At 54.7% G+C, this 27,881-nt stretch overlaps 2 protein-coding genes across 2 annotated transcripts in view; one reads left to right on the top strand and one right to left on the bottom strand.

Moving 5' to 3' along the window:
* The first annotated feature begins 338 nt into the window (after window positions 1-338).
* The window catches only part of NECAB3 (N-terminal EF-hand calcium binding protein 3), a 29,830-nt gene continuing 2,287 nt past the window's right edge, over window positions 339-27,881 (top strand). Inside the window, exons 1-10 of the mRNA XM_074157363.1 lie at window positions 339-434; window positions 5,250-5,274; window positions 6,325-6,433; window positions 13,369-13,394; window positions 13,683-13,780; window positions 23,826-23,962; window positions 24,585-24,706; window positions 25,039-25,118; window positions 25,546-25,599; window positions 26,196-26,308. Coding sequence (XP_074013464.1) covers window positions 339-434; window positions 5,250-5,274; window positions 6,325-6,433; window positions 13,369-13,394; window positions 13,683-13,780; window positions 23,826-23,962; window positions 24,585-24,706; window positions 25,039-25,118; window positions 25,546-25,599; window positions 26,196-26,308 — 860 coding nt within the window. The remainder of the gene's footprint in view (window positions 435-5,249; window positions 5,275-6,324; window positions 6,434-13,368; window positions 13,395-13,682; window positions 13,781-23,825; window positions 23,963-24,584; window positions 24,707-25,038; window positions 25,119-25,545; window positions 25,600-26,195; window positions 26,309-27,881) is intronic.
* On the bottom strand, window positions 21,456-23,583 carry ACTL10 (actin like 10). The gene is given in 8 exon segments (XM_074157083.1): window positions 21,456-21,545; window positions 21,547-21,571; window positions 21,573-21,665; window positions 21,667-21,752; window positions 21,754-22,017; window positions 22,019-22,366; window positions 22,368-22,474; window positions 23,562-23,583. Coding segments are annotated over 8 exon segments (1,035 nt in total).

The raw sequence follows: 27,881 nt of genomic DNA, 5'->3' as shown, positions 1-27,881 counted from the left end.
GACGGATCCCAGGGCAACGGCCCACCGCCGCCACACCCCCGCCATCGCCCCCGCGTCCCTCACAGCGCCGCCCCGCTCCCCTCCGCCAATGACAGGCGCTGTCCTCAGCTGCCAATCACCTTCCGCGACCAACCGGATCGCGGTGGGGGCGGGCCCTCAGCCGAGGCAAAGTTGCCTGGCGGCTGCGGAGCCACTCGGCTGAGTCCGGCTCCGCGCCGCGCGCACTACGGCACTGTACCCTACGGCATCGCATCGCACCGCACCGCGCCCTACGGCACCGCAGCGTACGGCGGGGCCCCGCTCCCTACGACACCGCAGCGCCCGCGCCCGGCGGGGCCATGATGGCGTGCGCCGAGCTCCTTGCCGTCTGCCTGCTGTCGGCCGACCGCGGCTCTGCCGCGCCCCGCCGCCAGCCGCTCCCCATCTTCCACGACGTGAGTACCGCGGGGCGAGCCTCCGGTCCCGCCGGCGGTGCTAGCGCGGACGGCGGTGCCTCAAAGGGAGCCATGGCGGGGCCTCACAGGGAGGTGTCAGGGTGAGGTCCTTTCCCGCCTGCCCCGGCTGAGGAGACAAACCCCAGGGACAAGCGAGCAGGCCCCGCTGCTGCTCTAGGCCTGAGGCGGAGAATCAAGGCGTGGGTTTGTGATGTGTTAAATTACGCTCAGTGTTGTGTCCTTTTCTGAATTATGGGTCTTTTGAGTGGCTAGAAATAGCCTACTCCTGATCAAGAGCTGGTTGTCGTGACTCCGGGAGCGGGAGCTGTGTGCGTCTGGCAGGAAAGCTGCAGAAGATACCGTGTAGCTGTTAAAAGCCGTGGGATCCCACAGGCGGAGTGTGTCCGTTGCTCGCTGCAGCCCCCGTCCTGCTTAACGCACCAGGAGTTGTGGAGGAAGATGCTGGCTGTGCAGGTTGGAGGTCAGCCGGGCATCTCAGCGGCTGTGGGAGCTGACGATGGGGATAGTGGCTGTCTTTGTTTTCACAAGGCTGGTCCTGGCGTGATAACCTCCTGTCGTGCCACGGCCCCTCAAGCCCTGTGGTGAGGATGCATCTGTCAAGAGGAAGCTGTGTGCCCTGGGACCAGGGCTCTGGGGGAGGCAGTGCCTCTCCCCCTGTAGCACTCGGTACCCTGGCCATCTCTCAGGGCAAGTGGCACAGCTTGGGTTAGAGCCCGTCTCTGCTGCTGGAGCACATCAGAGGTGCTCTACTCCCCTGCTCCTGGCTGTGAGCTGCAGGGTGACTGGGTCGGGTGGGCAGCATCCGAATCTCCCTGGTGGGCCACCAGCCCTTGCGTTGCCCAGTGTCCCGCACCACTGGGGTCAAAGTCACCCTGTGGAGCCAAGGAGACGTGTGAGCAGAGGTGCTGCCCCTGTCCTGCTGCAGGGACTGCGGAGGAGAAAGAGGGTTAAGGGCGAGGGTTGGTGCGGTGCCCCAGCATCTGGACAGCTCAGGATGGTGCCAGCTGTCATCTCTGTCCTGTCCCAGTCCGGGTGGTGCCACCCCCTGTGTCCCAGTTCATCCCAGAGGAGGGGAGCGGGAGATCTCGGGCAGCACTTTGGGAAGGTGAATGACATGCCTGGTCCGGTCCTCTGTCTGGGAGACCCTCTGATATCACCAGGAAGCAGCTGGAAAGCGCGGCTCCCTCGGCTGCCGTGGTGCTTCCAGCTGGGGGTCAGGGTCTCTCTCCTGCCGTGGGGAGATTTCAGGCTGCAGGGCTCTCCAGCCAGCATCATTAACCGCACTAATTACTTGGCTGATGGAAGATGGGCTGGAGGGGGGTTGGTGGTGACAGCTGTGTTTCAGCTCAGCTCCTTGGGACACTCGCCGAGTCCCACATCTATCCCTCAGGGTGTCATTAAAGCAATTATAATGGGAAGTGTTAACAGTGCTAGCAGCTGCTTTCTGGGTTCTAGTGGCTTCCCTTCCTCTTCCCTGTGGCTCCCTTTGCTCCTGCCTCAGGTCCGGAACTTGGCAGGGTGAGTTTAATGTCTCTGCTTTTGGGTCCGGGCAGTTGGCTGGTCTCCAGCTGCCCCCCCAGGCTTGGCAGGGCGAGCTGCTCCCCACTGCAGTGGGGCGGGATCCGTGCCCACCCCTCGGACAGCGGGAAGGGAGGGCTGCCCAACACAGATCCCAGGTGGCAGCCAGTGCTTCCCCTGGGACCAGAGCCGCCGTCTCCCTGCCCGCAGATTGCCTGCCTTCAGGAGAGGTGAGGAGGAGGAGGGCTTTGCCAGAGATGCTTCGCTGCAGGCGTGGTACGAACTGCAGTGCTGCCATCGCAGTTGTTTCTCTGTGCAGACATCTCAAGCCTCTGGGAGATTCATTCCCCGGGCTTGGGGCTTGCTTACTCCCCTCTGGGTGTATGAGAGGTTGAGAGAAGCCACTCGGACAGCCCGCTGTTTATTGCCAGTGCTTGGCCGCAGCCCGCAGTAGCCTGTGGTGGCTAGATGAGCATGGTGTCCCCAGGGCAACTGTCCTCTTACCAACAGCCGGTGTGTCCCTGGCTGTGTGTCCAGCAGCCGCGATTGCTTCCAGCCCTGCAGGCAGCGAGAAGCCCTATAATGTCTCTCCTTCCCGGGGTGTGTGTGTGGGGGTTCATCCCCAAATGTATACAGATTTGGTGCTTGTTTTGTCAGTCCCAGTGTGTCTGCTGCCGCAGGCATCGTGTGGGGCTGCTGCTGCTTGGACCCAAGCCCAGGAGCCCGGGGCTAAAGGAAATATCTTGTGCTTGAGGCAGTGTCCCTGTGTTCCTGATACTGCCAGCCCTGATTGAAAGCCAGGAATTGCCTGTAGGGCTTCTTCAGCAGCAGACGCAGACCTGATCCCATTCCCAGCCTGGCTTTGCATTGCTTTCCCTTGGCTTTGTCCCAGGGCTGCCATCCGCTCTGGGCCGTTGCACTAGGAGCAGCGTTTACCTGCCATTGCCGTTTATGTGCCTGCACCCTGGGGGGGCTGGGGGGCATCACCCTGTGGAGCGTGGAAGCAGCTCTGTGCAATTTTTGCTTGGCTGGACTTGGATCCTGCCTCGTGCACAAGATCCATTGATGTTTTCCGGAGCGTGCAGTGTTCACCGAGGCACCCCTCTGCAGCCAGGAGCGGCCAGGGATGGGCTCTCTAGAGGCGGTGAGGAGCCCCGCCATCCCTGGGGGACGTGGACCAGATGTGTCCTCGCCTCGCAGGGCTCTCGCAGCTCGGCTACTTACGCCACATTTATTTATTTTGAGCTTCGGGCAGCTGCCATGTGTGCACTGGGAGTGCTTTTCTAATGCACCGCTGGAGCAGAGGATCCCGTGTGCGAGGGAGAAGCATCAGCTTTGTTTGTTGAGGTTTGTGCTGAACCAGGATGGGCTCATCCTTGGTTAGAGACCTTCTCAGCCCCATGGGATTCCCCCCAAAATTGTGCTCTCCCTCTTAGCCCACAGACAGACCCTGCTGAGCAAGGCCAGCCTGGGAGTGCGAAATGTTACACCTCACTTGAATCTGCATTTGTTAAGTGCCTGGGTGACACTTGACTGTCTTTGAGCTGAGCTAGCTGGCCTCAGTGACATTATAGTCATAGAGATGTCATTGCATGAGCCTTGTGTCCATAGGATTAAGCTTTTGCCTTGACGGAAAGTGGCGTGTCCGAGGCAGGGAGGTGGTAGAGTGGGAGCCCTGGCATGTGTAACCCAGTGCCCTGATGTTCACGTGAACCCTTCTTTTTGGATTCCCTTTGCTTTTAACCCCAGAGAAGCTCCCAGCATGTGGGAGCTGTGGGTTCCTGTCTCAGCTGGTAGAGGTAAAGCTCCAAAGCACATCCCAGTGAGTCCTACGGGGCGTTCAGGGAGTGCCTGCCCTGCTTTCCTGCGAGGGAAGCAGCCTGCCCCGCTGGAAGCCCGAGTCCCGGAGGGATGGTTACCTAATGCTGGTCGGCTCAGGGCAGCCTCTGTTCTCTGCAGCAGCTCAGGTCGGGAGGAGCTTGCCTGGCTCAGAAGAGCATCCTCCAAGGAGGTGTCCCTGTTCCTGGTTTTGGTCGCGGGGAAGGACCAGGTTGCTCCCTGCTGGGCCCAGCATCAGAAAAGCCTCTGCCTGGTTGCAAACCAGCGGTTTCCTCGGGAGTGAGCAACGGAGGTTTCTATGGGCAGCTGTTTCTTTACCATAAAGTGATTTTTTTGGGGATGTTTGAGTGGCTGGGTGTGGGCTTGTGCCCTCAAAACACACAGCAAAGCTGTCAGTGAGCGGTTCAAAAGGGAGCTGGGGGTGGAGGGGGCAGCTGGCAGCAACGCGTCTTCATGCGGCAGGGAGCAGAGCTGGTCCGGGGGCGGTTTGATCAGCGGTCTCTGCTTTGCAGGTGCATGGAAAAAAAAAAAAGATATAATAAAGTCCGCTTTCTCCTTTTCCTGATCTTTCTTCAGACCTTCAGATTTCTTCATCAGCATGATTAAAAACAAGTTGCCACAGACACAACTTTCTGTTGTTGCCTCTGTTAGAATGTGCTGGCCAAAACCTCGTACTGTGTGGTATGGCAAGATGTTCCCAGGCTTTGGAAATGATGCTGTTCCTCCCCAGAGTCGCTCCCAGACCTTCCGATAATTATTGGTGAAAGAAGAGCCAAGCAGGGATAAGAAGCCCCGGCTTTCTCCTGGGTCACTGGCAGAAGCCTCATAGTTGGGAGCCTGGGTTGAGACTCTGAACTGAAGGAGCTCTCCAGCTGTGCTCTGTGGCAGAATTAGTTACAGATTAATTAATTCATTAATTATTAATTACAGTGTGTGTGCATGTCGAGGTGTTGCAGGCGGGACTGTTGTGAAGGGTGATTGCCAAGTGCTGGTCCTTGGTGCAGAGGGTTGAAAGTGTCTGCGGTGATGCACAAATTGCTCCTGTTATGGACTGGTTTTATGCTTAATGTTCTTTCATTTAAAGGGTCTGAAAAATTAAACACTTTCCATCACAAGGGTGTAGCAAAGCCCTTTCTACTTTGTTTTCCCTCTGTGTTCTCTAAAAGATGCTTGGTGTGAGTGCTGGGCTTGCTTGGGCTGCGGCGGCTCTGCTGAGAGCTTTGTGCATTGGAGGCGAGAAATGGTTTTAATGGTTTGCAAAGGGGAATTTCCCCAGAGCAGCCTGTGCAGCCCTGGCAGCGGGGGCTTCTCTGCTACTCCCCGGGCTCTGGGAGGTGGTTTTCTCATGGTGGCAGTGCCGGGTGCCACCTGGCTCGCTATTCAGCCACGCTGCTCTCCCTGCTCCCTCACTAAACCCTCTTGTATTTTCTCTTGCAGATTTTCCGACGAGCCGACAAGAACGGTGAGTGCTTTGTTCTGCCGCTGCCTCCCCCTCCCTGCCTGGCTCTGGGTGAAGTAGCACGGCCTGTCCCTGCTGGGAGGTTTGGCTGAAAGAGTGAAGGAGGATAAGGGCAAGCAGCTCTCCAGCTGCAGGAAAAGTGCTGTTCTGCTTCACCTGGAGGAAAAGGCACTGGAGAAAAGGGCCTGGCTGGGGAGGTGGGCTCCCCAATCCGTGCTCCATGCAGGACAGAGCCCCTTCCAAGCCCTTCCCCTGCCTGCGTACACACCATCTCTCCTCTGCGCTGCTAGCAGTGAGAAGGGAAGGCAAAGCAAGCTGGGTAGCAGGCAGCCCAAGGGCCATCAGGCTTCTGCTTCATCCCTTGCAGGATTGAATCCTGAAAGGAATTTGGTCTTTGTGCTCAGTCGAGGGTTTTACAGGTGGCCCTGTTCCTGGGTGCCCACTGGAGCTCCTGGCGTTTGAGAGTTAAAATCTGCTACCCAGTTTTTAATCTAAAAAAACAATATAATAATATAAACCAAGAAGTCCAAAATCACAAGTAATTTCTCTGAGCCTTTGCAGCCCCTCTTGGGCTCTTCTTCACAGTAGCTTGCAGGCTCCAGGAACCACTTTTGTTGCACAGGAAGATGCAGCACAAGGAGCTGAAGTCCTCCACAGAGAGGAAGGAAGAAGCTCTTGAGTCATTGGAGAGATTTTCTTTCCATAAAAACCTGATCCTCACTGTACTGTTCATAATAGACCCTGTGCTTGGACAGTCATCTATGTACAGAGTGTCTGCACACCTTTCTGAAAATGTTGCAGTGGGATCTTTTGGAAGGGGCTGAAATTCCCACCTGAAATTCCAACAGCAGCGGCCCTGCTTGCCAATGCTCCTGGGTTTTTGATGGGGACTGGTGGGACATGCTTTCAGTGAGATATATCTGCTCTAATTACTATGCACAACACGCCCAACCGTCCCACGTTCCCCGTAGTGAGGCTGCTGGGAGGATCGCTGGGGCCTGGATGCTTCTTTCTGCAGATATATAATTATTCTTCCCTTTTATTGAAATGCAGATGATGGGAAGCTGTCATTTGAGGAGTTCAAGAACTATTTCGCTGATGGGATCCTGAGCTCGGAGGAGCTGTGGGAGTTGTTCAGTGGCATTGACAGGCGTCATTCGGAGTAAGTAATGTGGTGGCACAGAGGAGAGGAGCCGAAGGAGAATATCAAACTGCTTGAGTGTAGATGGAGGACGTTTGGAGGCGGGTGCAATAAATAAGTCAGGGTGAGATAAACCTACTTCTTGTAACACGCAGATGTTAAAACCCCTTGAACATCAGCTGTGAGCCTTGGTGATGGGAGAAGTCAGGCGTTTTGAGAACAGTTGTTACCAGATTAACTGTAGTTCTGTAAGAGCAACTCTCCCTTTAAAATTACATTAGTTTGAAAAATGTATTCCAGAAATATACAGCTCCATAGAGCAGGCTGTGTGTCTGCAGGAGGAGCGTGTGGTGGCGTGAGGACGATGCACAGACTGTGCAAAGTTGCAGACTTTGCCACTGCTGACACAGGGAACCGCTTTTCGCTTGCGTAAGAGCCGCTTTCCACCAGAAATGGGCCTTGTGAGTGTAACTGTGAATTTAGGCCAGCTGCTTTTAAAAAAAGAAACCCCCAAAGAACAGGAGAAGTAATTGCACTCCACCCTGGTGCACCACTCCTCTTGACTGGTGCTATCTAAAGGAGTCTGTTGCGCTCGGCTGAGTTTCTCATCCCAGTCTTTCAGGTATTAGGGTGGCATTGCTGGGATCCCTCTGCCCTGCTGTGAACGAGCCTGGTTTGGCACTGGGAGAAACTGGCCGTTGAGAAATTGCATGTCGTGGGGCTGCCTGTTGAAATGGAGGTGTGCTGCTGGGTGAGAAGGTGGCTGCAGCTTCCTCCTGGTCTTGGTGGCAGGCTCAGCTCTGGCTTGTGCCACTTCCCTGGCACCCCGGGAGGCATCTCCTGCACCAGTCTGATGCCTTCAACCAGGGTGAGGTAAACTGGGAGCAGCCTCCCAGCTGCACACACTGGTCCCAGGGCCCTGCAGGGAGCCAGGGCAGTGGCACAGAGGGCTCATCCTGTGCCAAGGTGCCGACAGCCACTGAATGCCACTGAGCCACAGCGAATACTCAGCGCACCCTGGCTGCAAGTCCCCACATTGTCCACCCGGGACTGGGGCAGTGGGGACGGTTGACTCCTGCCCAGTGTCGGGGCGGTGGGTTTCGCTGATGCTCCCACTTCAGTGATGGGGCGGGGAAGGGGGGTGGTGTGTGCAGCCCCTGGTGCCGCTTTCTTTTAAGCCTGGCTGCCTGTTGCTGCCTGTCCCTGCCAGTTGGGCTTGTTGGATGTGGGCAGCGGGAGGTGTCTCCTGAAAAACCTCGGTCTCTTTGGGCTGTGATCCCAGGGAGTTAGCAGTGAGCTGTTCCCTGTCCTCTCACTCCATTTTGGGGTGATCTTGGAGTCACCCCCCATATGATACTGCTGGAAAACATGGGTTGCAGCAAAGCAGAGAGTTTTAACTGTGCCCTTAACTGAAAGGTGAAGATCTCCTCATTTAGTGTCACTTTCAGGTCGGGCTTCTCAGAGTCATAGAATAGTTTGGGTTGAAAGGGGCCTTTAAAGGTCATCAAGTCCACCCTCTTCTTTTGTCTGTCCAGAGCAGATAAGCAGGACTGACGGAAGGGCCCTGTGCGAGCTGGCTGTCTCCAGGAGTCATGCACAACCCCGGCTGCAGCGGCGCTCTCTATAACTCGTTACCCATAATGACGATGCAGTAGCTATGACAACGTGGCAGTTGCAGCCTTGAGCTGATGACATCTATTAGCAGGGCATGACTGTTGGGTCTTTGATCTCTTTCTCCCATGAAGAGCAGAAGGGACCCTGCGGATGGAGCTGGTTTCCAAATTCCTGTGTTCAGAGACTTCAAGCAAAAGTAGAAGACACTGTCCCTCCACCCTGTGAGAGTGCCCTCATTTCTGCAAGAGCAGAAGGGAAAGTCCAGCCCTGAGGCCCCCTGCAGGTGTAGTTCTTGTTTCTGTCCCTGGCATGGTCCATGCATGTCTCTGGCATGGTCCATGCGTATGTGCACAGGGTCGGTGCATGGGACAGCTTCAGTGTGAGCAGGCGGGAGCGGGACGGGACATGGGAGGTAGCAGCAGGGAACTGTACGTGATTTCTTCAGCATCCTCATGGAGGAGGAGAAGGTGGGATGCCCCAAAGGGGGAGCCTGGCATTCATCTTATTGTCTGGTAAGAGGCATCCTGCCCCCTGCAAACAGTGTGGGGCTGTGCTGCGTCTGTCAGGGTGCTCTGATCCTGACCCAGAGCCGTGTGCCTGCTGGGACGAGGGACTTGGAGAGACAGGCCTGTCCCCAGGGAGGCATGATCCTGTCTGTCCCCAGGGACTGCTTGTGGCAGGTAACGGAAATTGAGCAGTGTTCAGCGCTCTGGGCCTCATAGGGATCTCTGTGTGTAGAGCTGGACTTTCTGGCGTTTGTTTTTGGGGTGTGCAGGGGGACCCACTCCTTTGTACAACCTCTGATGTCTTGTAAGGGCTGTGTTGGTGCCCTGCTGTCCCCTCAACGTGGGGTGGACAACCCACCTCCTCCAAGCTTCCTGCTTGCCTTGTACTTGGGGGAACTTAATATTTGCGAGAGCTGGCTGAAATTTGCTGCCAGATTCAAGAGGCAAAATGCTCAAAGTATTAGAAAGCTGGAAAGCAACTACAAGCTCTGCAAACGTACCTGAAGTGCTTCTTTCACTTCCCACAGCTTTTCTGATAATGGGAAAGTTTCACCCTTAATCCAGTGGGTGGAATTGGCCACAAGGGTGCTGTGTTCATCAGGTCTAGGCTGAAACTTAACGTTTCTGGGTCAGTGCCAGCCTGACCCCAGGAGAAACAGTGACAGGGACCTTTATACCCAGGCACTCTCCGTATCTGGGTAACGGAGCGCTGCCCAGACATGTCCTGACCCTTGTCCATCACTGCCAACCTGCTCCCTGGGTCCCAGAGCTGACATCTGGGAAGATGAGTATTTCAGAGGTCTCATACGTTACTTGTTCTCCTTTTCTCCCCATCTCCTTCCCATCCGATCTTTGCTCCACCTCCCATCTACCCATGCTGGTGGGGTACTGAGGCCTGTGCGTCAAGCACCTCTGTTGGGTTCAGTTTAGATTTTACATTTCCCCATGAGGCTTTTTTCGTTCTGCATTTCTGAAAATTTTTCCATTTTGGCTTTAAAATTTCTCTTTGCTCTAATTCTTTGCCATTTAAAAAAAATTACGTTTAAACCGAATGCAACTCTTTATTGGCCTTTGGTCCAACAGCTACGTCCGCTTGTCGGAAAGCTCCACACCAGCTCTGGCACTGGTGCAGAACAGAGAGATTCATCTCCCTGGAAAAGGGCATTTTCATCCACTGAAACATCTGGGTGAGAAGAGAGAAATGTTTTTGAAGGGATGAAGAAGTTCTGTTGCTGCAGAAGCGTCTCGGGAGATGCAGGGTGCAGTTTGCTCTCTAGCTGCCGTGTGTCTGTCTACAGCCCAGCCAGGTGGGATGGCAGCAGATCCCGGGTCTCACGGGGGCAACTTAAGGAAGAATCAGATACAGGGGGCATTGGAGTGAACATTGGAATGTTGCATAGGTCGCATGCCTGCTGCTCTTTGCAGGAGACTCTGAAACCTGCCCAGGGAGGTGTCGTGTGGACCTCGCGTGGCTTTTTGTCCTGCTTCTGTCGGGAAAATGTAGAAAAATAAGGTATGGTAAATATTCCTTTGCATGAGAGCAGTCGGATGGTGGTGACAGGAACTGGGTACGGACTGCCCAGAGCCTTTGTCTGGGACCTTGAACCATGAGGGAAAGAGGTGGGAGTGCTGACCTGATTGTTTTTAAAAACTCCCAGTGGAAGTAACCTCAAGCCTCTGGTTCTGTGGAAGAAGGGACTTGTATGAACTTTCTTCCCCTCGCTTTAGTCGGAGACTTGGAGCCTCAGTGTCTCCAGTCTCTGAATGATGGAGAATGCCTGAAACACTCTGGGTCACACTGGCAAGCTTTGGAAACCTTTCCTGGTTTGAGGTAAAACAGAACCAATTTTCTGTGATGGCAGCAGAGGTTTCCAACATGATAAATGATAAAAATAAAAGAATTCCCATCTGCTTTGCTGAAGCTGATTGCTGTTTTCTTGCATAAATTCCAGGCGCATTCTGACAAAATCCCAACAGCATAATGATGACAAGATCCTTCATCATCAGTTCAAACTTAATTACAGTTAATCAGTGGTTTGAGCACAGTCAAAATACAGCTATGTGGAGATGTGGAGAGTCTCTGGATGAGTGCTTTGGAGACAGAGGATGGCTCTTCTCTTGGAGCGGGAGAGGGGATGGCAGAGAGAGAAGCAGAGGGAAGGCTGCTGCCCTGTTGCAGCCCTGAAAAATAGTTTGGGATTTGATGTGCAGGTTCTTTACGTGAGCTCCTCCTGGTTTCTGATATGAAGTAGCTTCTGGTAGCATGAAGATGGTACCTTTGGTTATGCAATTTGCTTGCTGTGCTCTGTCCTGCCCCTAATTGTGCCCTGGGGCTGCCGCAGGATGCGGAACTGGGAAGAAGTGGCCATGCAGGGCTGCTGATGGAGCAGCCTGCACTAAGAAGGGAGCAGATCTGCCACTGGACAAGTCCCAGGGGGCTGATTTGTGCCACAAGATCTTGGTGAGTGATTCAGTGTTTAACAGTGTGTAGTGATTGATTAGTTAATATTTGGTTCTAAGCAGCAAACAGACAAGATAGAAAGAGTTATTAATAATCTCTGGCCTCTCTGTAGAAGCCATAGGGTTGTGTTGATACTAGCTCTTTGTCACACAGACGCCTGCTTGCTAGAGCTGAGATGGGGAATTGGTGTCCCCTTCTTCCTGGTGAAACCAGTCTCAGCCCCAGATTCTCACTGGGAACAGATGTAAACACCTGGGTAACGTATGCATTAGGTGTTTCACTGCATATTTTGTTATCATCTCCTGTCCACATCCCCTCTTTTGTGAATTTTGCCCATCTCGGATGGGAAGCAGTGGCTCCAGTTATTACTCTGGGGCATGGGACTCGCAGGCGATGCTGCGGTGCCAGGTCTCTTGTGGCAGTGGAGCAGCAGCAGCTCTGCAGGCTCCAGAAATCTGTGGAAAAATTAAGAAGGAGCAAGACAAGACACTTTTTCCAATTTAAATTTGTGCTTCAAACCCCAGTCACTCTGTCTAGCAGAGCATGGAAGCTGCTCAGAGATGGCATCAGCAAAGTTTGATAGAGTGGAGTCGGTGGAAGAAGGGGCTGTGGTTTTGCTGATTGTCTGTATTGCATCTCAAGGGAAACAATTTTTTTTTTTTATCCACTTTAAAACCTGTCTGCAGTGCCAGGACAGTGCGCCAGAGCCCTGCCTTAATCAGCTCCTGCGGTAGGTGTTTAAAATAGATGAGCCAAATCACATCCTCAAACTGCCTGTCTCCGTTGCCTAAGAAGGCGCCTGATGCAATTAGTTAAACAAGGGGCTCTGCAGTCCCACTGCCACAGATCTGTGGTGGCGTCTCGCACCAAAATATTTTCATCATTTGAAGCACTGCCCATTATTAAAGTCCACTGAGCGGAAGCCCAGCAGAGAGATGCAGAAACCAAGCCTTTAATGTTTGGGGGAAAAGCTATAGTAAGATTTTTGCTGAAATGATTACGCCTGTTCTTGGCATGGCATTTTGGACACTTCCCAGACTCTCCTCTAGTTTTACCTGGGGGTGTTTTTGTCCCTCTGCCCCATGAGCAGTGTCAGCGGGGGGACAGGGCGATGTGGCTGTGTTGTGACTTCCCCTGGGCAGCGGTGCTGCAGCCATCCTTGTGCTTGGAGCCCAGCAAACTCCAGGTTTCACCGGTTCCTCCACACGTGACAGCACCTAAATGCTTAAAAAACTCTTTTGTGCTCTCTTCCACTTTCCCACTCAGGGTTAAAAATGGTTGTAATCATTTAGGGGATTTTTGAGGCAGCAGAATTTCTTGAGTGCAGGCTGATTTAAATAAACAATATCCTGGGGCTTTTCCCTGCAGGTGATGCCGGGCGTCACAGGCAGCTCTGCCTTGGTGGCTTTGGCCACCTGAGCAGATATGACAGCTTCATGTGAACCCACAGTTCTGCTCGACATCCCATCCCGAAAACACGTGGCTGTTTCTGGATATTTCCTTCTCCCTCTCCACCCCAGCAGCACCTTTACTAGAAACAGGAGGGTCCTCTCCAAGCCCTGCGGGGTTGCCAGCGTTGATTCTCCACTGCAGTGCTCTCTGTCCCTGAAAAGGGACAGGGGGCTGGCTCCTGCCTCCAGGTTTTTGGAGCCAGATCCCTGCTTTTCATGGCCTTCAGGGCAGAACAACCCCTCTCATGGGCTGTGAAGCCATCCAGTCCCCTGCCCCGGGAGCCTGAAGGCAGCCCTACGTCACCGGGGCTCTGAAGGCAGGGAAGAGGAGGAGCAACTGGAGGCACCCATGGGGCAGATGGGAGAGGAGGGGGCCCAGTGCCTTGGGGCAGCCATAGAGGAGGACCTGGGCTGAGATCAAGGGACACACGAGGAGGGAGCCCTGGCCAAATGCTTTGCACCTTTGGGAGAAGAGGTTGGGTTGAAGAAACAGCTTCTGGGGCTTATCAGCTCCAGGGCTCAGAAATGGTGCTGCCAACCTAGCCGGCCAGCCCAGGGGTGCGGGGCGCTGCCTGCCTCCCCCCAACTTCCTCCCAGCCCCATCCCTGCTCTCACAGACCTTTCCCAGCACACTCCAGCTCCAGGAGATGTTAGCGGAGCAGCTTTGCTTGCTCCTTCAGTCCTTTAAGCAGAGGTGATGCTCTGCAGTGCTGCCTGGGTGCTGCAGGTGCTGGGCATGGCTCCTGAGCTGCTGGCTCTAAACTTGGTGCAGCTTTTTATTTTTCTGTTACAGCTTTTGAAAATACATGAGAGAAGCAGTAAATCCACTGAGGGTTGAAGCCCTCAAGGCTCTTCTCACCACAGCTGTTTCTTCTGAACCCACCCCACCATCTAACAAGAATTTGTTTTTTCTGTTTCTTGCAGTAACGTGGACACGGAGAAATTGTGCGGTAAGTAGGGTGAGGTTCCTGCCTCGCAGGGCTTCCTCTCTCGGGGGTCTGCGGTGGGGCTTTGTGTACATCTTGCCTGGGCAGGGTTGGGCAGTGAAGTGGCATTGACAGTCCCTGTGCCTGAATCCCAGCACAGAGGGCATCTGTGCTTTTCCCAAGGGGATAACTCTGGAGAGGGACACAAATGGCCCCCTGCAGCGCTGGGCTGTGTGCGGGAAGCTGCGGGCACAAGGGAGACAGGGATGGAGGTGCTCGGGAAGCTCACCATGCTCTTCTCTCCTGCTTCAGAATATTTCTCAGCATATCTCGGAGAATACAGGAATGTGCTTTCTGCCCTGGAAGCTCTCAACTCTGCGGTCCTGGCAGCCATGGACAAAACCAAACTGGTAAGGGTGGGACCACGGGAGGGTGGTGGGGCAGGCGGGTGTGTAACGGAAGCCATGGTGATCTTAGCCGCTTGCTTTTAACTGAGGTGTCAGAGGCAGGAAATGTGGTACCTCCCAGATCAGTGGAGTTGCCTGCGCGTGTTTTGGTTGTCTCCATGCGCACTGAGTGCTGCAGAAGCAGAGCGTGGAGGAGGAGAAGGGTAGGGCTAGTGCTTTTGTGCTCTGGAGACGTCTTCTTCCTTGTGGGGCTCTGGCAGCGGTTGTTTCAACAACTCCTGGCAGACCATTTGCAGGGTCTTGCCTGGGGACACTGTGTCTGGGACCATCACTGATGATCTGTCTTGTGTCTCTGAGCCAAAGCAAGGCCTTTTCCACAAAGCAGTGTGATGTGAAAAGGGACTCTGGGGTGGAGCCTGCTCCAGGCTGACCCCAGCTCAGTGCAGCCTGTGCTCACAGTGACAAAAATTGGCTGCTGGAGAGGGGACAGGAGCCACTGCGGCAGGAGGGCTGCTTTGGGAAACAGCGAGGCGCTTGGGAGAAGGTAGGAAATGGTGAAATTCATTGACTCCCAGCCTTGTGCTGAGTTCATCCCTGCGGTGAACGCTCTATCTGCAGCTTGTACTGATGGGAGGCAGATTGGAGACTGCTAATTAGGGCAAGCAGCCTCCTGCTTTGTCAGCCCCCCTGCCTCTGTGTCGAAGAGCTGAGGTCTGCAGTGCACAGCGTCAGGGCTAAATACAGCCATGAAGAATCAGTGGCCAATACTGGAAGGGACTATTCTGGGGGACCAGCAGCCCCCTTTGCATCTGAAATGTGTTAAATGGTTTCACCGTGTGCTTGGAGCTGATGCTGTTTTACAGCCACGGGAAGGGCCGGCCCTTTCTTTCCCTTTGATGTGGTGGTTCGATGTTTGGTAAGAAGCAGATGAAGAGCATCACCCACCTGTACACCATCCCCTGACGTATCGATTGGACAGAAAAGCAAAGAGGGACCTGTCCTGCTGTCAGCTCTGCAGAGTCATCAATGTGGTGTTTGTGCCTCTGTAGTGTCAGTCACAGTCCTGTCCTCTCTTTGAGTTTTCCTCTTGCCAGATCCAGCCTCAGCAGCGTCTCCCTGTGCATTGGAAATTTCATACCAGGAGAGGGAATCACTTGAAAATGCATTTTCTCTTTGGTTCAGCTCTCTGGCCGCCTTCACAGTTATTAAATGCAGGTCCAGAGGGAGAGAATGAATCCTCTTCAGAGAGCTATGCTTTGTTTCAGTTCTTCTCTGGTTTGGTTTTTTTTTGGTAATACATGAATACACAAATTCATTTCTCCAAAGGACAGCACAATTACTGTCTGCTGCACAGTATTGGCATGATGCGTTCATTCACTTAATAGGTTCTGATGCCACAGGTTTTCCTTGGCAAAAAGAAGCAGGTTTGCCCTGTTGAAACAGATTTTTGTGGACTTGCTTTTCTATCCCTGTTTAGATCTGCCTGGAGCCAGGGGACCAGGGCAGCCCCATGTTCACAGCGCTGCTCTCACCCAGATGAGGTCTGTGCTGATCTGGGTGCTCTGATCCCAGCCCTGAGTTCCTGGGTGCCCCGATGCAGATGCTGACCCTCACGGGGAGCATCTCGCTGCAATTCCTTGGCGCACTGGGCTCTGAGAAGGCAGGAGAGGGCGATGCTCCAACCCTGTGGTCAGGGCTTTTGCAGAGCTGTGGGAAATCTGCCACTGTTAGAGGCTGGCAGGGATGATAAATGCTGAATTCTTACCTGCTGTGACCTGAATATATTCCCACGGTTGTATTTCCAGAATGGGACTTGATCTTGGGTTATTATGGGATTAGTGGGTTTATTAGGTTGGATTTTAGCCAAAGCTCTCACCTCTCTGAGTCAGGGGAGGGGGCAGAGAACAGAGATTTCCCATATTGCGTGTCTGTCCCTCATTTCTGTTGATTCAAACGCCTCTGATGCCACCATGGCTGAGGACTGAGAGCCCCAGTTTGGCAAAGAGACCACTCTCCTGGAAGAGCCGAATGAAACTTCATCCTAGGGAGCTGCTTTTGCTGGAGATGAGGCCGTGCTGTGTGCTGAGCAAACTGGGAGAGACCTGCCTGCTCCAACAGCCCTCACCATAAAGCTCTGCTTCCAGACCAGGGCTGTGGAGTCAACAGATGTTGAAGGATCTTCAGTCCCTGCCTGTTGTTCCCCAGACTGTGCTTAAGAGAGCTTTGTGTGATTCCTGAGAAGGCAGTGATACCTGGACCAGCTAGAAGGAGGAGAAGGGGATCTCTGACTTGAGCTGGGTCTCACCAGTTGAACCGCAGCATCTCTTGGTTAGGACGTGGTCCATCTTCTGCTGCCATGGGCTTGCTCAGCCCTGCATCCTCCAGGTACTTACCCCACAGCTGCAAATCAGCTCCTGTAAATACAAGCTCACTTTACAAGCAGGAAAATAGAGATCTAGGCTGCTTTGTTAGCACAACAAAAGCAGAGCCTGGGAGATGTACTTGGCTTGCTCACACCATGCCAGGGCAATGAGCTACAGGGAGGAGAGAGACGAAATTAGGAAACCAGAGCTCGGAGGGAATATGCCACAGCTCTGTGTTTGGGAGCTGTGGTTTAAAGAAGTGCTGCCCAAAGCCTTTTTGGTATCGAGGATTGGAATGGTCCCAGTGGAGGGCCATGAAGATGATCAGAGGCTGGAGCCCCTCTGCTGTGAGGACAGGCTGACAGAGTTGGGGGAGTTCAGCCTGGAGAAGAGAAGGCTCCGGGGAGACCTTACAGCAGCCTTCCAGTACCTAAAGGGTGCCTACAGGAGAGATGGGGAGGGACTCTTGATCAGGGAGGGGAGCCATAGGACAAGGGGGAACAGTTTTAAAATGAAAGAGGGGAGATTGAGATGAGATCTCAGGAGGAAATTCTTTGCTGTGAGGGTGGTGAGAGCCTGGCCCAGGTTGCCCAGAGAAGCTGTGGCTGCCCCATCCCTGGAGGGGTTCAAGGCCAGGTTGGAGGGGGCTTTGAGCAAGCTGGTGTGGTGGGAGGTGTCCCTGCCCAGGGCAGGGGGTGAAACTGGATGGTCTTTAAGGTCCCTTCCAACCCAAACCACTCTATGATTCCCACGTCTGTGTGTGCCGTTGTGGTCGCTGCAGGCCAGGGATACCTGTTGTGGATCAATGGCGTGTCACTGGCAGGCTCCTCTGTCTGCTGTCTGCCCTGCACAGTGTTGGCTGCAGGACAAATGCTGTGATAAAGCATAGGAAACCCAAGCCGGGTTCATCCATCTTATTGTGTGAGTGGCTGCAGTTACTGTAGGAAGTGGTGTACGTGTGGGCAGCAAACCTGCTCCTCGTCTTTGTTATGAAGCCACAGGTTGGCAGGAGGAAACCAAATCATTAGGGGTTCCTATGCTCCCATCCTTCCTCACTGGCTTGGTAGAACCATGGTAAGGAAAAGATGTCTTTTCAAGAAAATAGGCTCTTTCTCCAAATTCTGCCATTCCCACTTACATTTGTAAAATATAACTTGATAGCTCCTCTGCAGTGTACTAACTGCAGCTTCTCTTGTGGCTAAACTTCGTGTTTGCAATAGTAGCGTTCGAGGAAGAAGTGAGCTGTGGAAATACCTTGGGAAACGGACTGGTATTTCTTACAGAGGACCTGTTTGCTAAAATCTTTCATTCTCCAGTTTGCAGACACTGCAGACTACCCCATAGATACCTCTACAAGTTAGGTGCTGTTATTATTCCACTGGCAGGAATTATGCGACCACCTATTCTGTTCTGTCCCTATCTTAACTGTCATCATAAGAAACTAATAAAACCCCTCAAAAGCAGATTTGTAGCAGCTCTTGGCAACTTTGGGATTTTCATCTGGGTCAGCGGAGCTGAAACACTAGTCCATGACCAAAAAGTCTTGTCTCGTGCTTGCTGAGTTATTTCTTCTGCGATTCCTTTCCAGGAGTCTTTGCTATGAGCAGAAAACGCTGTGCTCAGTGAGAGAGAGCATGTTTTTATTGAGCCTCTCTTTACAAAGGGATTTGAATTCTGCGGTGCAACACCTGACACAAGGGTTTTGCCCCAAAGTGAGAGTGCACCAAAGGGAGCAGCTGAACTGTAGGGAAGTGGTGTTTTTCAATTGATTCCTTCCCCCAGCATGAAATTTTCCAAGTCACTGCAGAAGGGTGAAACAGCATTTGGGGCTCTCTTGAGAGATGGTTATTTCCATCCTCTCTCTGGCACATTCCCCTGGGCGTGCTGTGTTTGACTAGGTGAGAGACGGGAGGCAGCTGGCTCGTCGTGTGCAATGTTTGCCCAAAATACCAATGTGCCCATGTGGGATCCTGCTTTGCCCTTGCGAGGTGGGCTGGGACCTGCTGGGACCAGGAGGATGAGGAACCCTCTGCGTGGTGAGCTTCAGAGCTGAGTCCCCTCTGAGCACAGCGTGCCCTGGGCTTGTAGTTGAGTTTTGGGAGGTGGCACCCCAGGCTGGTGCCTGTCCCTGCGTGTCTGGGGTGTAAGGACTGTGCTCGGGTGAGCTGTGGGGTTCAGGGAGGGCTGAACGTGCCCTCCACTGCTGTGACACAATGTCTGTGGAAGCACTTGCCTGCTCCTGCAGTAGAACTTCATCCACTGACATAATTCACAGAGGACATCAGGATAATCTGTTTGAGGGTAGAAAAGCATTGCAGAGGCATGTGGGCAGGATGGATGGATGGGCTGAGGGCAATGGTGTGAGGTTCATCAAGGCTGAGTGCTGGGTCCTGCAACCAACCCCAGGGACGCTCCAGGCTGGGGGAAGAGTGGCTGGAGCTGCCCCGTGGAAAAGGACCTGGGGGTATTGTTTGATAGCAGCTGAATATGAGCCAGCAGCGTGCCCAGGTGGCCAAGAAGGCCAACAGCATGCTGGACTGTGTCAGGAACAGTGTGGCCAGCAGGAACAGGGCAGTGACCATCCCCCTGTACTGGGCACTGGTGAAGCCCCACCTCGAGTTCCAAGTCCAGTTTTGGGCACCTCAAGAAAGACATTGAGGTGCTGGAGTATGTCCACAGAACGGCAACAGAGATGTTGAGGGATCTGGAGCACAAGTCTTGTGAGGACCGGCTAAGGGAGCTGGGAGTGTTCAACCTGGAGAAAAGGAGGCTGAGGGGAGACCTTCTCGCCCCTACAACTACCTGAAAGGAGGATGTAGCTGGGGGGGGGGGGTCGTCGGTCTCTTTCAAGGAACAAGTGGTAGGACAAGTAGAAACAGCCTCAAGTTGTGCCAGGGGAGGTTTAGGATGGATATTAGAAAAAATTTTTACAGTGAAAAAGGTTATGAAGCATTGGAAGTGGTGGAGTCACCATCCCTGGAGGTATTTAAAAGCCAGGCAGCTGTGGTGCTGAGGGACATGGGTTAGTGGTGGTTTTGTCAGTGTTGGGTTGATGCTTGGACTCGATGATCTGAAAGGTCCCTTCCAACCCAGGCAATTCTATGATTCGGCCACCCTCGGGATGAAAGGGGGGAGGATGGGCAGTTCTGGGAGGCTGGCTGGATGCCAGGAGCTTCTCCCAGCACTCCACCCTTGGAAGGGGAGCGATGTGGCTGGGGAGAAGCACCTGGCCCCCGTGCCGGGGGAAGCGTCCATATGCCAAGGCTGTGGGGGCTGCAGCTGGCCCCAGTGTGGGGCTGGGGAGGATGCAGCGGAGATGGGACCTCATCAAGTGGGTCCCCATGTCTGTGGAGCCTGCTCGCCGTGGGAGGGTGTCCTCTCTGCAGAAAGAGGGCTGACAGCATTTGGATTTGGACCAACTCCCAAAATCAAATGGACTGTGCCTGGCCATGTTGTAGATGAATAATGTCTCCTTTCTGCTGCACCCAGCGGGGAACCAGTGAATTAGTATTCACCACCTTTCTCAGGCTTGTCCTGGGGAGGTTTGAGTGCTGGTTGTTCCTGTCTAAGCAGGGGATGTGTGTCTGGGCTGGCAAGCACAGAGGAGTGGCTCTCGTGGGGATTTGGGTGCCCTTGGGAGTGAGGAGGGGAAGGAATTGGGCAGGGGGAGCAGCAGAGTCCCTGCCTGGGGTCCCCAGTCCTCTGCTCTACATCTCCTGGGGCCATGGGGGAGGAAGGCTTGTGGGAGAAGGTGGGATGCTCAACTGGTGAAAGCCTAGGGATGCAGAGCTGGAGCTCAGCTTCCCATGTCCGCATTGGCTTTGCTGCTGTTCTTTTTCCCTGGCAGAAAAATGAGATTAATTTTCAAACATGGATGAAGACCCATTGTCAGTATGGTGGCTGGGCAGGGGGCTCTGCTCACCCGGGTGGTGAGGGGGTGTGAGGAGTGGCTGTGACCATCCTTCTCCCACTCCCGCACAAGCCGAGGGCAGCGCTCAGTAGATGGCCACATTCTCTCCACTTTTCTTCCCCTCCTGGCCAGCTGCAGCCTTGCCAGCAGCCCCAGACGGCTGCAGCTCCAAGACTGGGCTGGTGGCTTGGCTGTGGCGCAGACGAACCAGAAAGCCATGTGGGTCTCAAGACCTTCCCCACTGCCCCCTCTTCCTCAACAAATTTTTGGCACCAGCATCGGAAAGGTTACATCCACGTGCTCTTGTGCAGAGGTTCTGGAATTCAAGATCCTCAGTTCTGCCGTGTATTGGAGAGAAAAACAGTAGGAATTGGAAATATTTGACCTGAGTGATGTGGTAGCATTGCTGGACTCTATTTTGGACATGAAAGAGGGTGTTTATGGTGCTTGGGTGGGTGAAAGCAGCCTGGCTCCTGGTCTGTGTCACAGCCTTGGGTGCGCATGAGGACACCAAGGGAAAGGCAGAGGTGGCTGTGGTCCAGTCTGTCTCCTCATCAAGGAAAAGGGTTGACCTCTCCTGGTGGATGCTGCTGTGGAGCAACCAGCCCTCCTGCATCATGTGGAGACACCTTCCTTGACCTCCCACCGCCACTCCTGTCTCTCTTAATGCTCACGGTGATGTCCCATGGTTTCTTTGTCTCTTGAAGAGCTGGGCATGGGGCCTGGCCATGGGGAAAGGAGTCTGCTATGACAGCTGGGCAGGACTTCCCCCTTGCAACCTCTCATCCTTTTCTAATCGTCTGCTATAGCTGAGACAGGTCACTAAAGCAGCAGCAAAGGCAGGTGAGCGCTTTTCTGCCTGTTCAGTGAGCCCAATCGGCTCCCTGAAGTGCCAAATCGCCTTTATTGCAGAACTGTAAAAAGTGAATTCATTTCCCTGGTTTTCACTAGCTCATAATCTGTACCCAGCGCTGAGCTGCTTCAGCGCCAAGATCAGAAATCACCTCCTGTAGTAAAGCTGCTGCAGCACAGGCACCTTCTCCTCCCCAGGTCCTTCCTCCCACCTCTGTGGCCCCCCACAGACCTCAGGGGTCCTGCTGGGCTGGAAGGAGCTTTGCTGGAGCAGCCCCTTCCCCGTGCTGGCAGCTACAGGCAATGTGTTCAAAAAGGACAGCTTTGCTGTGGTGCTCTGGACATCACGGCCTCCAGCCTGGAGTGTTGGGGCTCAGCTGTGGACCAGCTGTACCCCGACAGTTGGCATGGCCTGGATTCACAGCAGGAGCCGTGCCCTGCTGGTGGGATGGTTTGGATGCGTGGTCACGTCTGCCTACTGGAATATCTTATGCCTGTACTTGGCAATGTGCTCCTGGTACTCACCCTTTGCCATCCCGTGAGCAATGTGCCATCAAGCACCACCCCCAGGACCACTGTGACTCTCTGGGCTCACCAGGACCTGAATCTGGCAGCCTGTGCCGTGGAACAGGGCGTTCAACTCTTAAGCACATCCTCTCAGGAAAGCCAGAAACATGGAGGACCCCCTGACAGCATGATGTTACCCACCGTGTCCCTCCCGGTGTAATCAGTTACCTCCTGGAGGCTCTGCAAGGCCAAGTGGGGAGCTTTGGTGGAGTAGCTTTGATTGGAAGAGCAGCTCCGGGCAGCAGAACCGTTCCTTGTCCAGGGCTATCCAGTGCCCATCAGGGGGTCTGAAATCTGGCTGGAGGATAGTAACCTAAATCATGGAGGTCTCCTTCGTAGTCCATGGAGACAGAGCAGCATTGTTTCTTCAGCTGGATCACTGTCATTTTCTTTAAGGTCTTCAGCACTGAGGGGTTGTTGGGGCTGTCCTTCAGCAGGCTGTGCAGATAGCCACAGGAGAGGAAGCCACCAGCCATCCCGAGGTGGTAGGTAGCCTCCTTCCGGGTTTGGCCCAGGCAGGCAGAGGTGACATGGGACACTCCTGCCCCCAGACTCCTTGGCCAGACCAGTGACTCTGCTGTAGGCACAGAGGGAGAGGAGCCCCATGTTAGCCACGGGCAGGGCTGGCACCCCGAAGCTCTCAAAAAGCACCTCCACCAGCTTTTCTCTGTTGATGGAGGGGCAAGATGGGGAGTCAGCCATGAGCACCGGCTGCTCCTCTGGGAGAGCTTTCAGGCCACAGAGTAAGAGATGGCTCTACAGGTTTTCCATGCGGTCCCAGTCCTCAATGATGCTGTGCTTGAGTGGGCAAGTCCTGACTGCTTCGGTGAAGCCTGCCATGCTCTCAGGGGCAGTGGGATGCCTCTGGGTCTTCCATGTCCTGACTGCACTGTTGGGGATGGAGCAACTCGGTCCTTAGCACAAACTTGGGCTGCTTCTGGCCTGCAAAGTCTGCCCAGGTGAAGCTGCTGCCACTGTCTGTGGTGACAGCAGGCTTTGGCCCTCCTGAGGGAGGGGAGGAGGAACAAGAGGAGTCTCATGGGGGCAAACCAAGCCCAGGTACCTGCTCTGCAAGGGATACTGTGGCTCAGGCCCAGCAGAGGACAACCGTGCCTGCCCTAGAAGTGTCTCTAGGTCCATGCCTCAGCCTTTCCTCCTGTCTCCTTGCTCCCTGCCTCCCTCCTTGGGTCCCTTGTCTCCATCCCCGGGGGCCTGGAGATTGTCCCCAGGCCCTTGGGATTTCTAATGGTGCAAGGACAAAACTCCAGGTGGTGTTAAGGAAGCAAGTGAAAACTGGACAGGGAAGTAGAGTGGTTGGACTAGGCTCCAGGGAATGGTGCTGCCAGCAGAACCCATGGCATGTGGGAAGGAGCCGTGTTCTGGGCTGCGGCTGTTCATTGTACCCAAATTTTTGCCCAGTAGGATCTGTGGTCACAGCTGGTGAAGGAAGGAAGGAGTTTGGGGTGCCTGTGTGTGTGTCCAGGCACTTCCCCACCTCTCTGTGCTTCTCAGACATGCTCCTGGGGCGCGGTGTGCATCCTGACCCTCTGTTTGGGTGCCCTCCGGCCAGCTTGCCACCTTGCCAGGATGCAGGGTCACCCTTTCATTCTCCCGAGGGCTTCTCATGTGCCTCCCTGGACCCGCCATTCCATGCTCCCAGCACTAGCACCCGTGGTGTGCACGTTGCAGGTCAGACTGGGAAGAACGGTGGGAAGGAAAGGGCACAGAGCCCCGTGTTCCTGCCAGACACCCCTCACGCTCGGTGGGTGACGTGGGGACAGGCTGGGGTGGCCCTGAGTGCATATCGTGAATGCAGCAGGGATCTCTTCCCGTCAGAGCAGAGAGGCTTGCCACTGTCTTGCTGGGGAGAGGGGGCGTGAAACCAGCCTGCCTCCCTGTCCTGCCAGTGGTGGGGTGCTCCCTGGAAGGGGCTGCCCATGTCTGGGGGGACACTGTGGGCTCTCAGCACCCCTGGCCTTGTCCCAAGAGCCCTGGTGCAAGCAGAGCAGTGTGTGAACCGTTGGGGGCAGCAAGGGATGCTCTGCCAGAGCCCTCCTCGGAGCTGAGGGGTATTTCAGCAAGTGACCTTTACCTTTTGGCTCTGGAGTGTCCATCCGTGATCCTCTGTGGCTCCTGGGGGCTGTGGGGGGTCATACTGTGCATTCCCTGTTGTGGCTTCATAGGTGTGCATCAGAGGATGCTTTTGTCCTACGGTGTCATCGTTCCTATGTTAACTAAAACCATGATTGGAACCCACCCGTTGGGTTTATTTAAGGGCCAGCCCCTTCCAGATGTGGCTCTGCTCCCCCAGCGCAGAGCCGAAGGCATCTGACAGATCCTCTCTCCTTCCCTGCAGAGGTACGAGACCTCCTCGAAGATGGAGCAGTTCCTGACCCGTTTCCTGCTGCGGGAAACTATGCAGCAGCTGCAGTCCCTGCAGGCCTCGCTCGAGTGTGCTGTTGACACCGTGGAGGAGCAGGCGGGACGGGAGAGGTAACGGGGGTGGAATGCGCTGGTCCTTCTCCTCTCCCCACCAGTGCTTGTGGGGGTTGCAGTGTAGGGCAGGACTTGCAGGTCACAGAATCACAGAATGCTATGGGGCTGGAAGGGACCTCTGGAGATCATCCAGTCCAACCCCCTGCCAGAGTAGGGTCACCCAGAGCAGGTTGGACAGGAACATGTCCAGGCAGGTTTGAATGTCTCCAGAGACGGAGACTCCACCACCTTTCTGGGCAGCCTGTTCCAGGTCTCTGCCACCCTCACAGGAAAGGAGTTCCTCCTCATGTTGAGGTGGAACTTCCTATGTTCCAGTTTGTGCCCGTTCCCTCTTGTCCTGTCACTGGGCACCACTGAAAAAAGACTGGCCCCATCCTCCTGACACCCATCCTTGAATTATTTATAGGCATTGATCAGATCCCCCCCCGTCTTCTCCTCTCCAGACTAAAAACACCAAAGTCCCTCAGCCTTTCCTCGTGAGAGCGATGTTCTAGTTCCCTCATCAGAGTCCCCCTGGGAGGAACATCTGGGAGCAGGTTCTGCCTTTTCCAAGCTCGCTGTGAAGGTGATTCATATAATGAATGACTCCAACCCCTCCTTTTGCATTTTATTCTTTCAGAAAGGACATAAATAAGTCTGAGACCTTGGTTGGCCTGAGGTCAGGGAGACGGTGTGGGCGCAGAGGACAGAAGAATGTCTGTCTGTCTCCGACGGACCCCTATTCCGGGATGCTCACGACAGGTATCTGCAGCCCGGCCCTCCCTTGGGCTGGTGTCTCTGCCCCACTGGAGCTGGGAGCGGGTGTGGGAGCAGCAGCACGGGACGGTGGGGGCTTGTCCGGAACGGAGCTGGGACCATCACTCCCAGATGCCATCTGGAGCTTCTGTGGGATGTTGTATCTCTTGAGCATTGAGGGAATTTGATCATTGAGAGAAAAGTTTTAGGAGAAAAATCAATTTTCTGGTTTAAATCAGAGGTTTAGAAGCTTTTGCAGTTTTCTGGGTCTCGAGCAAGCTTTTGCAATGACCAAAGCAAGCTTTTTCGGTGACATCTCTCTGTCCTTCCTCGTGCAGGCATTTGTGTGGAAGACAACAGCCAGTGGATGGCGCAGATCAACAGGCTCCAGCAGCTCATCGAGAAGCTGGAGTGCAAGGTGAGTGGCAGAGGGGAGGTGGGCTGGGGGCTGCCCCACACCTTGGCGCCAGCCAGGAGGGTGCTGGGACCTCTACCCGTGCCCACGGCCCCGGTGTTCGGCCCTGACATCATTACAGAGCTGCCCCCACTCACCAGACAGACCTGCAAAGCTGCTCATCCCTTGTTGTCTCCAAAGCCCCCCTTCTCCCCTCAGCTCTGCTGACCCTCCCCTGGCTTCTCCATGGTCCCTGCTGATCTGAGGAGTCAGTCTGGACCCAGTGAACCCCACAGATGTGCAGGTCACATCCCTGTTCTCCCCCATGTACCCAAAGGAACATCCTCAGAGCGGTACCCGTCTGTCCCATTGGGCTGGACTGTGGGTTACTGCCATGTTTCATCTTCTTGCAAAGTTCTCCCAGTAACAATGGTTTTGGTGTTAAATGCAGAGCCCACGCCTGGAGCCGCTGAAGGAGGAAGCAATGTGCAAAGGAAAAGACGCAGTAAGTCCCTGTCCTGCTGCTTCCTGTTTGCAGGTAACCCCGAAATTACCTCTCTGGCACACACACGTGTGCTCGTGCAGCCCCTGTGCCCCGAGACTGGTGTTACCTGGGCGAGCTAGTGGGCTTTGGTGGGGGGGGATGGGGGTCAGAGATTTGACCTGGGTGTGGGACTATCCATGGGGCAAAGGCAGCTCTGTCAGGTCCATGTCAGCCCTGGGCGGTGCCCACAGCCAGCGCCCACAGCCAGCCCAGAGGAAGGCAACGCTCCGCTTGTGAGTGCCCAAATCTCCTGCAGACCATGCAGAGCCCCAGTGGAGGGGTCTCGAGGCCCCTTTCCGCTGGGGGAAGGACACAGGGCCCTGCAGCAGCCCCAAAGCAGGGCCCTGCCACCAGGGGATGGAGTATCTCCTGTTGGTGTGGTCGTCTTTGTAAAGGCAACCTGCCCAGGTAGGAAGAAGCCACTTCATGTTGGCTTTGTCCCCATTGTGGTGCCAGCCTCTTGTGGCTTCCCCTGCATTGCTGTGTCCCGAAGCAGGGTGGGCGCAGGGACAGCAGGGGGGGCAGGTTGGTCCCTGATGCCACTTGTCCCTTCACAGCACATCCTGGTGGCAAAGAGGCAGATCTCGGTGGAGACGAGCAGCATCGAGGAGTTTCGTCAGGCGTTCAGGTCCTACACGGAGGTCACTGCCGGGCAGAGCAGCTGCCTGCAGTAAGTGTGTCAGGCGGGGGGGCTGGTTGTGGTGTGGCTTGCCCAGAAACAGGGCGAAAAAAGGGTGTTTTGTGGAGTATTTTGGGCTCAGCGCACAGAGGACCTTGCAGAGAGGACGGGGCGTCACAGCTGCCGCAGTGTCACTGCTTGCAGTCCTGTCCCATCTCCTGCTGCAGGTACTCCCAGAAGAACCACTTTTCAGTGTCTGGTGAGGAGGGGGGTGGTTTTTATGCCATCAGGAATGGCTGTGGCTTGGACGTGGAGGTGAATGCATGCATTCCTCCAGCACTGCAGGACTTGAAAGTAATGGAGGAGAAGCCAAGGGGAGGGTTCGTGGCAGGGCGTTGCTTTGTGTAAAGCGTGTGGTGCTGGTGGGAAGCAGCCGTGAACACCTGAAGCCCCCACATGAGACCAAGGCTCTGCCCCCAGCAGCGCTCTGGAGCTCCCAGCAGAGCCCAGGTCCGACCTCAGTGACAGGCCCATGCTCAGTGACAGGCCACCGCCAGCGTGTCCATGCAGATCTCCCAGCTGCTCCGAGAGAGGCCCTTCCCTTCTCCCACGGGAGATCTCAAGCCACTTTCAGTGGGAAATGTTCATGCTGTTCCCATTTGAAGTGTCATTTTTCAGCTCTTCAGTTCGAACAGCACAAAATTGCGTTCTCAGTCTAAACAAAAGGAAGACACTTGTTTTGACACGTGTGGCAGAGAGAACGGTGGAGTTTTTTCCTTTGGAATTGATGGGCTTTTCTGTCAAGAGCTGATAGTGTAGATAATCTATCTAGCTCTGCATGGGCAGGTTATCCGGGTGAGTGCAAAGCTAGAGTGAAGTCTGGGGAGATGCCGCTCTCCTGGTTTGCTCCAGGGAATTGCAGAACGTTTTTGCAGCCTCCAAGCTGCCGGGTGACTGGCTTTGCTCTCCCCCAGGGCTTGGTCCCTTCCTGCAGCACCTGGAGGTCTCGTAGCAGCAGCTGGAGGGGACATTCGTCCTCAGCTGGAATTAAGGATGCTGCAGCCAAGTGCAGATGGTTCCCTAGGCCCCGTACAGAATTACAGAATGATATGGAGTTGGAAGGGACCTCTGGAGATCATCCAGTCCAAGCCCCCTGCCAGAGCAGGGTCACCCAGAGCAGGATGCACAGGAACCTGTCCAGGTGGGTTTGGAATGTCTCCAGAGATGGAGACTCCACCACCTCTCTGGGCAGCCTGTTCCAGGGCTCTGCCACCCTCACAGGAAAGGAGTTCCTCCTCACGTTTAGATGGAACTTCCTATGTTCCAGTTCGTGCTCGTTCCCTCTTGTCCTGTCACTGGGCACCACTGAAAAAAGACTGGCCCCATCCTGTTGTACCCTGAGCTTTGCTCTCTAACCTCCTTCCTGCTTCCCCCTCCAGCTTCCCATGGGCTGGAGGAAGCCCATCCCGTTCCTCTGGCAGGAGGGAGCGTGGGAGGCGTTGCCTGGTGATACAGCATCACTGGGGGGTGGGCAGCGAGCTGTAGTTTGATGCTGGGACCTCAGCTCCTTGCACTCGTGCCTCAGTTTCCCTCCGTGTGAAGGGTGTGGGGTGACACACACCTA

Source organism: Numenius arquata, chromosome 12, assembly GCF_964106895.1.
Source record: "Numenius arquata chromosome 12, bNumArq3.hap1.1, whole genome shotgun sequence".
NCBI lineage: Eukaryota > Metazoa > Chordata > Aves > Charadriiformes > Scolopacidae > Numenius > Numenius arquata.
The sequence above is the reverse complement of the archived record's forward strand: the minus strand, read 5'-3'. Positions and strand labels throughout refer to the sequence as shown.